This window comes from Lolium rigidum, chromosome 7 (assembly GCF_022539505.1).
Source record: "Lolium rigidum isolate FL_2022 chromosome 7, APGP_CSIRO_Lrig_0.1, whole genome shotgun sequence".
NCBI classification, from domain to species: domain Eukaryota; kingdom Viridiplantae; phylum Streptophyta; class Magnoliopsida; order Poales; family Poaceae; genus Lolium; species Lolium rigidum.
The window spans coordinates 254250123-254259006 of NC_061514.1; the positions used below are offsets into that span (position 1 = coordinate 254250123).

General features: G+C 48.7%; 2 protein-coding genes across 7 annotated transcripts; one reads left to right on the forward strand and one right to left on the reverse strand.

Annotated features, from left to right (window-relative positions):
- Window positions 1–1274: 1274 nt before the first annotated feature.
- Window positions 1275–4851, reverse strand: LOC124674488 (cysteine-rich receptor-like protein kinase 6). Of its 5 annotated transcripts, none has more exons than XM_047210527.1 (7): window positions 3953–4851; window positions 3103–3217; window positions 2856–3035; window positions 2563–2773; window positions 2213–2450; window positions 1909–2122; window positions 1275–1871 (listed from the first exon to the last, which is right to left on the reverse strand). In XM_047210527.1, exons 1-7 carry the CDS (start codon window positions 4798–4800, stop codon window positions 1623–1625), a joined length of 2055 nt encoding a protein of 684 aa, XP_047066483.1. In that variant the 5' UTR covers window positions 4801–4851; the 3' UTR covers window positions 1275–1622. The 5 variants fall into 5 exon arrangements, with proteins under 5 accessions (XP_047066483.1, XP_047066485.1, XP_047066484.1 ...); XM_047210529.1 differs by having other exon boundaries at window positions 1972–2122; window positions 3953–4849; XM_047210528.1 differs by having other exon boundaries at window positions 1972–2122; window positions 2856–2995; window positions 3084–3221; window positions 3957–4847.
- Window positions 4852–5091: 240 nt separating this feature from the next.
- LOC124674487 (cysteine-rich receptor-like protein kinase 10) lies at window positions 5092–8002 on the forward strand. Of its 2 annotated transcripts, none has more exons than XM_047210525.1 (7): window positions 5092–6038; window positions 6134–6256; window positions 6337–6458; window positions 6535–6745; window positions 7072–7312; window positions 7397–7550; window positions 7631–8002. In XM_047210525.1, the coding sequence occupies exons 1-7, from the start codon at window positions 5198–5200 to the stop codon at window positions 7967–7969; spliced, it is 2031 nt and encodes a 676-aa protein (XP_047066481.1). In that variant the 5' UTR covers window positions 5092–5197; the 3' UTR covers window positions 7970–8002. The 2 variants fall into 2 exon arrangements, with proteins under 2 accessions (XP_047066481.1, XP_047066482.1); XM_047210526.1 differs by having other exon boundaries at window positions 7075–7312.
- Window positions 8003–8884: the final 882 nt, after the last annotated feature.

The following is an 8884-nucleotide window of genomic DNA, read 5'->3' on the forward strand; positions in this document are numbered from 1 at the left end:
ATTAATACAAATGACCACGATACTTTGATTTGGAAACTAACGTCTAGAGGGCAATTCTCCTCAAAGAGTGCTTACAAGCACTGTTTAATAATCTTCATCTTCTCCAAGAGAAAGACCGAAAGTTGTTGCACCATAGATTATCTCTCTACTTCACCAGGTTTGGAATGACAAACAAATGGCACCAAGGGTTAAAACTTTTTCTTGGATATTACTTCGAAATGCGCTTCCTACGGGTGAGAGAGCAAGTAGGTACTCTAAACATATTAGGGAAAATTGCTCTACATGTTGTAATCTTGAGGGATAACTGCACTTACTGTTTTTATGCCCTTTTTCCAAAGCAGCTTGGTTCAATTATCCTTGGTTTATCAAAATTGAATTAATTGCAGAGCATCATCGTTCCGCACCAGATCTGATGCATGCTTTGCTAACCTCCCAGCATCCGCAAATAACCCTAACTACCCTCTACACTTTTTTATGGTGTCTTTGGAAAGCTCAGAACGACACTTTGTTTTGTAGAAAAGTGTGCAAGCCATCACAAGTTTCTGCTGCAGCAAATGCAACTATTGCAGGAACGGATATGGAGACTAAGGAAATGTCGACGCAGCAGGACAACGGCTTGCCACAAGAAAAGCAGCATCGATTTCAGGACGCGTCTCAAAACTAGGAGGCTACCAACGCTGAAGTGATGACCATCTTTTGTGATGCAGCCTGGAATGATCAAGTAGGAGCTGAGAGGAAACCTGCACGACTTGGAGTAACCATCAGCATACAGAGCAATCAACACGTAAAGAAAATTCATGTAGCTGCACTCTCGCCTCCAGCATCTTCTCCTCTCCAAGCAGAGACATATGGTCTTCTACTGGCAACAAAGGTGGCACGTATTCTCCAGGTCCAAGACCGTACCCTCACTACTACACAGATAGTTTGGTGTTATCTTCAGCGACAAGGGCGTCGTCAGTTTTTGCCGCTCCAGGGCATTGGGAGAACAGGCCTCTACTTGCAGAAATTCAAGCTTCTCGTTCATTTCACTCTAGCAGGATTACCAACATCAGGAGGTGTGACAATGTTAAAGCAGATCATCTTGCTTGTTTAGCTCATCGAGTTCAAAACAGACCCTTAGTGGTCCGTTGTTTAGGTTCAGTAGAAGGTTCGTGTCCTGCCAAGAACATTCTCTGTGTTTCTAGCGTGAGCCCCTTCAGGCTTACTTCTGTAAAATGCACTTGAGCTAAATAAATATATGACATGTTCAAAAAAAATAGTTTTTCGTCATCCAAAGATCAACCTGACAAATTTCTTGTAATTTTTCTATCATCCAAGGACCAACCTGACCAAATTCTCGAAAAAAAGTGACCAGTGTGCCACTACAATGGCGACCAACACCCTACACCTGAAATATTATTTGATCCTAAATGGAGAGCAGGCTCTAAAAGAAACTCATAGGGGCACTCATTAAGAAACTCTGAGGGGCTCACAACAGAACTTTGCAGAGAAATGTTTCTCATCCAAACAGTCCCATCCACACTACAAACCAACAGCAACGTTGTTCTTAACCTGAGTCAACTGGAGTCAGAGAACCAGAGATTGTAGGACTGACTCTAACCCGACGGCGTCGACATGCTGAACTACGTGCCTGAGCTGCGGCCGCCGTTTTGCCTAGCGTAGAACACCGGCTTGGGCGGGGCTTGTAGAGACACCGTGTCGCTACCCAGCATCATGATCACCGACGACATCACCGGCCTGCCTGCCGGGTCACCCTGCGCGCAGAGCAGCCCGATGTGGATGCACCGCAGTGCGTCGCTCCGGGAGAAAGTGTCTCCCATGCCCGGGTCTATCAGCTCGCATATCGATCCGGCCGTCCAGTGCTCCCACACCTGTATCATTGCGTTCCAAGCAATCAGTCAAAAGAACTGTACTGAAATGTGTGCTCCTAGATCTGCAAACAGTGACCAAGAATATATTTACAGCACTCACAAGAGTCAACAGATCTTCGGATTGCTGGGAGAGGTAGGAGTCGTTGTTCTTCTTTCCCGTCACGATCTCCAGAACCATGACGCCGAAGCTGAACACATCCGATTTGACGGAGTAGTTCCCGCGCAACGCGTACTCCGGTGCCATGTACCCACTGATGACAATAAGAAAAAGTTTTCCTTGGAGTTTGGTTGCTTATTATACTATGGGAAGATTTAAGTAAAGCATGCAATCTATGACTCACTATGTTCCGACGACACGGCTCGTGACGCCCTGCGTCTGGTCGCTCCCGAAGAGCTTCGCCAGACCAAAGTCTGAAATCTTGGGGTTCATGTTGGTGTCAAGCAAGACGTTGCTTGCCTTGAGGTCACGGTGGATTACTTTGAGCTGGGAGTCTTCGTGGAGGTACTGCAGGCCTCGTGCGATTCCGTTTATGATCTTGTACCTCTTTCCCCAGTCGAGTTGTTCTCGTTTCTCGGCATCTACACGTCGTTGATAAGTTCAGAAAGTCAGGGTGGTCAGTGTATGCAAAGGTAACAAACATTGCATAGAAAATGGAGGTCATCGTTGAGATAAATATGATTCAGTTAGTACCGAATAGAATCTGGTCAAGGCTCCGGTTGGGGACGAACTCGTAGACGAGCAGCCTCTCATCCTGCTCTAAGCAGACGCCAACCAGCCTGACGAGGTTCTTGTGCTGAAGCTTTGCGACCAAAGCAAGCTCATTCATCAGCTCCCCAATCCCTTGCGTCGAACTCTTGGAGAGCCTCTTCACCGCTATTTGATAGCCATCCGGTAGAGTTCCCTATGGAGATGAAACAGATGGCAGGCTTAAATATTTTTAGATAATCTCTCGCAAAAAAAACTATTCTTATGGCCATCAGTACCTTGTACACTGAACCAAACCCTCCTTCGCCTAGCTTGTTGCTTTCCGTAAAACCCCCAGTCGCGGCTCGCAGCGTAGAAATGTCGATGAGCATCGACTCTACAGTTTCAATGTTCTCCGGTTCAGCAGAGTTTATGGAATCTGTTGAAGCTTGTAATGTTAGTGCAACAGAATGAGGTTGCTCTTTCAACATGTGAATTCTGAGAACGTTGAAGGCAGGGGGGCATACGTGGCTGAATTGCTCCAACTTGGTTCCTCCTCATCTTCCTCCAGATACAGAGCCAAACAAGGAGGTTGATTACCAACAAAGCCGCGATAGTAGGGAGCACAATCACAAGGACCGTGCCAGTAACAATGAACTTCCTCTCTGTAAATTGACCAATGCAGCAAGACACATATCAGGTCAAATGTGTGCCCCAAAGCTAGTAACCATTATATTAGTGAGGGAGTAGCTAGCACCACGAATTTCACTCGAACTTAATCTCCCTTACGTGTTCTTACCATGAAGTATATCTAGGGAAATGATGAAAAAATATACTCCTCCGTCTAAGAATAGGTGTCTCAACTTTTGTAGATATGGATATATCTATAACTAAAGTGTGTTGTATGTAGACAAAACTAAGACCCCTATTTTTAGACGGAGACAGTATTGTTTTCTGCAGACTTCTAGATTGTTTTTTTACATACTGCAAGTCTAACACTGCGTGTGAACAAATTACAGGTCCTGGTCCACTTGAAAGACTAGGAAGACAGGATTCTGACCGTTCCATATGCCTTTAAAAAACTGGCAAAGTGACAAGAGCACTAGAAAAGCTCACGAAATGGATCGTCGTTGTCTCCCTCACCTTGATGGACGGAAGTTCGGCACATTGCATCTGGCGTACGTCAGATTTTTTATTTGTAGATCTAAGCCAAGTTGTCAGGGACAGGATGGGAGATGACACTTGCTAGCATTGCTTTCCTAGCTAGGGAATGGTTGCTAAACGACTGTCGACTAGAGCTAACTGTCGCTTTATACCAGAGTGACGTGAGTGAGCAAGTGTGCTAATAACAATCTTCCATGGAACCTTTACCGGTTTCATGACTTTGTTTAAAGACTCACCTCTTCCGGCGGCCGCCGCTGAATTTGAACCCGTGGGCACAACGGCCGGCGCAGGCGCTTCCGAGCTCGGTGGCGCAGCCAGCCGCACCATCACCGGACTATTGAGAAAGGGGTTAATCTCGTACCGGTAGCTGCACCTGACCCCAAGCGTCCTCCCTCCGATGCGGTCAGTGAACAGCCTTGGAAATTTCGCAACGATGTCGGCGAGGCAACCCCGGCACTGCGCTGGCGTCAGGTCCGGCGTGCACTGCGCCCAGCTGTACACCCTGGGGAACTCGCCGGCGCCGAGGTCGGCCTCCCCAGCCGCGTAACGCCGCGTGGAGTTGTACGCGGCGTAGTCGGCGGTGGCGTTCACCAGCGCGGCCACCTGGCGGTTGAAGCGAGCATGGTCCGACGTGACGTTCTGGTAGTTGATGCGGCTCGTCGTCGACGTGACGCTGTCGACGGAGGAGGAAAGGAAGCTGACGTTGGAGGAGTAGTAGAGGGCGCAGGGGTCGTAATAGATGGCGGCGTCCTTGTCGTAGGCGCACAGGTTCTGCGCCTCCTGGAACGCCATGGCGAGGCAGCTGGAGCAGGTCGTGGCGTTGGCGTCGCCGCGGCAGAGCGCGAGAGCCGAGACCTGATCCAGGGCGGAGCCGACGACGGCGGTGGCGAAGAGGTCAGGGGACGACGAGATGTTCTTTGGCAGCGCCGCGGCGAGGACGTCGAGGTTGGCCTGGTACGTGCTGTTGGCCGTGAAGTTGGCTGTCTTGCCGCACACTTGCCACGGGTACGCCGTGGCGCGCGGCAACAGCAGCACGACGGCGAGGGATACCAGGATGAAGCGGCGGTGAGTCCCAGCCATTGTTCGTCTTCGTTCGTAGGTGGGTGGTGGCAGGTGATCGGATTGGGTTAAAGTAACGGTAGGCTGGAGACCGAGAGGTGGACTTGACCAGTGACCGGCGGTCGTCCACACATTGCAATGCCAGTTGCTAATATGCCATACCTTGTCAAGTCCATAAGCCCCTAACCCGACGGCAACGATCCCCGAGGAAAACCTTGCGCGCTCATTGTCCTGACGCGGACAAGATGCGGTTCTCGACTATAATGATTGGTCAAAAGAAGCCACTTGCGTTGTTAACTTGTTATTGTTATTCTTCATTTCTAATGTTGCAGGGCAATGGTATGTTGGCTGTTTTTAGATTGTCTAGCCAACTCGCGACTGACGGGAAGCCTTTCATCGCTTGCTGCCACAAACAACCATGCTCGGCTGTTACCTCGCTCTCGCCGCCGCGGCGGTCATCATGCTGCTGCCGCTGGCCGCGGCACAGCCGACGCCATGGCGGGAATCGACATGCGCCAGCGGCACCTACGCAGCCAACAGCACCTACCAAGCGAACCTCGGCCTCCTCGCCGCGGCACTCCCCGCGAATGTCTCGGCCACGCCTGCTGGCTTCGCAACGGCCACCGTGGGCGTGGTGCCAGACCTGATCTCTGCGTTGGCGCTCTGCCGCGGCGACGCAAACGCCTCGACCTGCCACGCCTGCGTCGCGGCAGGGTTTCCCGGAGCGCAGCGCGAGTGCCCCAACAGCAAGGACGTGACCATCTACCAGGACGACTGCGTCCTCCGCTTCTCCGACCAGCGCTTCCTCGACTTTGTCGGCGTGAACTCGCCAGTTAGAGTGACAACCGTGGACCCGGAGAACCTCACGGTCTCAGCGGCCTGGTTTACCGCCGCCACCGTCGCGCTCATGAACGCGACCGTCGACCACGCCGTCACCGCGCGCGGCAACTCCACCAAGAAGTACTTCGCCACAGGCGAGGAGAACTTCGACGCGACGCACTACCCCATGATTTACGGGCTGGCTCAGTGCGTGCCAGAGATGACGGCGGCGCAGTGCCGGAGCTGCCTCAGTGGCTTCATCGGAGCCATGCCGTGGTGGTTGAAGGGGATGCCCAGGGGGAGAGTTCTTGGGATTTGGTGCAACCTGAGGTACAGCGTGAACCCATTCTACACAGGCAGCGCAATGGTGAAGGTTTCAGCGCCGCCGGCACCAGCACCGGCGACCGTGCCTTCAGTTGCTCCTGCAGAAGCAGGAACAGGTCGGGTTTGCTTCTCAGATTTCCTGTCTCGCGCATATTTCACATCATTTACAACTTGAATTCTGCGTTTAACGTATCCAATGATTCCAATCCAGGGAGGAAAGGGAGAGTTGCAGGGATCTCTGCAGGTGTCGCTTGTTTTGCAGTGATGATATTGATTCTTACAGTTTGTACTGTCATTCGCTTGAAGAGAAGAAAGGCCAACAAGCGTGATAATGGTGAGCAAGTGACTGATTACTCAAAGTCTTGGACATTGAAATTTGTAATTTATGGATATCTCTCTTTTCTGTACAACCAGCATTTAACAGAATGGCAAGAGGGAAGTGCACTATCTACGAATTTCCTACACTAAAAGAGGCAACTGGAAACTTCTCGGAGAAGAATAAGCTTGGAGAAGGTGGTTTTGGAACAGTATATAAGGTATAAATAAACAAGAATGCAGTTCAAACTTATCCACGGCAGCCTGTGTTCCTACTGACACAATAATCTTCTTCAGGGAAACCTCCCAGATGGGCAAGAAATAGCAGTGAAGAAACTTATAGATAGTACTGGACAGGGACTAGATCAGATACGCAATGAAATGCTGGTTCTGGCGCAGCTCCAGCACAAGAACCTTGTAAGGTTACAGGGATTTTGCCTGCATCAGAATGAGATGCTACTTGTCTATGAATACATCAAGAATGGGAGCCTCGACAACTTTCTTTTTGGTATCTCCCTGCTCCATTCACCTCTCCATGTCCTAAAAACTCATACTTTCTCTGAGTTACACTTTCTAATTCATGTTTCATAAGATGGTTATATTTTGAAATCTATATTAGGCGGTAGGTCTCATAGAAAAAACTTAAACCTATGATTGAGATAAAAATTATCCATCAGAGCATGCCAAGAATAGACACATTATGAAGTGACAATTCTTTTACCTGTGTACATTGTTTAATCCAGCCATAGTTTAGATAAGTACATATTGGTAGTGCGAGGAATTGTTGAAGTTTCTTTTATCTAGTTCATAAGATGGTCTGTTATTATCTCGCAGTAGATGCTAGCAGAAGAAATACACTAAATTGGGATCAAGAGTACAACATAATTCTCGGGATTGCAAAGGGAATAATGTATCTTCACGAGGACTCAAGCGTAAGGATCATCCACCGGGACCTGAAGGCTAACAACATTCTGCTCGACGATGCCATGGATCCCAAGATTGCAGACTTCGGTTTAGCTAGGCTGCAAGAAGGAGGCCATACTCAAACCAGGACAACTAGAGTTGTTGGGACATAGTAAGCTCATGCATACAAGAGGGTTTTATTTTAGTGGAGAAATCAAAATGTGTGGTTCTATGCCTAACTGGTAATCTTCTGCAGCGGGTATATGGCGCCAGAGTATGCTATACATGGAAATGTGTCTCCAAAGATTGATATTTTCAGTTTTGGTGTATTGGCGCTTGAAATTGTAACCAAGAGGAGGAACTGCGGCTCTGATGATTCCGACACGGACACGGTGAATCTCCTAAGTGATGTAAGTGGATCTGTATATCACAGCAACCATATTATCATGTCTGGAAGTAAATTATCAAGTAACAAAGTGATGGTGAACAGGTATGGACTTGCTGGACAAAAGGGACGATATCAGAAATGATTGATCAATCACTTGAAGGACGTTCCCGAATCCAGGCACTAAGATGTATCCACATTGGGTTGCTGTGTGTCCAATCAGACCCCGACGACAGGCCTGACATTCCATCCATCATTTTCATGTTGAACAGGGACGACATGGCGCTTCAGCCACCAGAACAACCTGCTTTCTTCTTCGGAGAAAACTCAAACTCAGCTTCTCCGCCATGCCAGCAAGGCGTCTACATGTACAACCGGTCGGAGGTGATCTTTGAAGACATATCGAAGAACGGGCTCACAATTACTTACCCATATCCTAGATAAGTTTTTTTTGTGTACTTTATATATCCCATATAAGTGGAAGACAAACAAGAGTGGTGCGGGAAAATCACAAGGGCTCAATTCTCAAAGACCAAGGATTTAACCACACATAAATCCAAAATGCAAAACGAAGTGGTATACTAGCCTCCAAAATGCAAATAGCCCAATGAGAGAACACACAAATGGAGCCAGGGAGGTACTAGCTTATGGCATATTCCTACAATAGCTTATGGAGTGCTAAAAGTCTCAGTAGATTGGAACTAAAACTTTAGCATTGAAAAAAAGGTACATTTGGTCAAAGGAACAGAACAAATGGAAATACAGAGAGCTAAACAAAATACCCAATCGAGGGAGATTTGATGCAGCAAACCATAGTGATAGTGGCATGTCTCCACTCCAGCAGCATCAGAGCCATCTACTTAAAATTGAAACCATTATAGCAACCTGCACATATGCAGAGTAGTATGTATGAGTCGTAAATCAAAATCGCCAACAATGTCTGAGGTAAATTCACGAACAATAGTTTTTTCTGAGAATCACCACCCGAACAGCACAATCAACGAGACGAATCGAAGGTGCACAAGGCACTCAACCAACAGAATAACTGCATGTACTGAGATTATGACCGAATAAAGCGTAGGGAGGGTACCATCGCCCATCGGCAGCGCGCGGGTCGCGCCCGCACCATTGCCATGGCCAGCACCAGCAGCGGGGCAAAGACCCCGCCCCGCCGCGCGCCAGAGCTCATCGGGAGATGCACTGTCGGCCGGCTAATGGATCAATTGAGCGGCAGCGGCGGCCATGGAGGCGTGATGGCGATGAGCTAATGCGGCCGTCTCAGTAAAAAAAGAAAAAGGTGGTTTCACCCGAGGAAAAAAACGAAACAGGAAAAAGTTGAATGCAACTCACAGTTTTGTG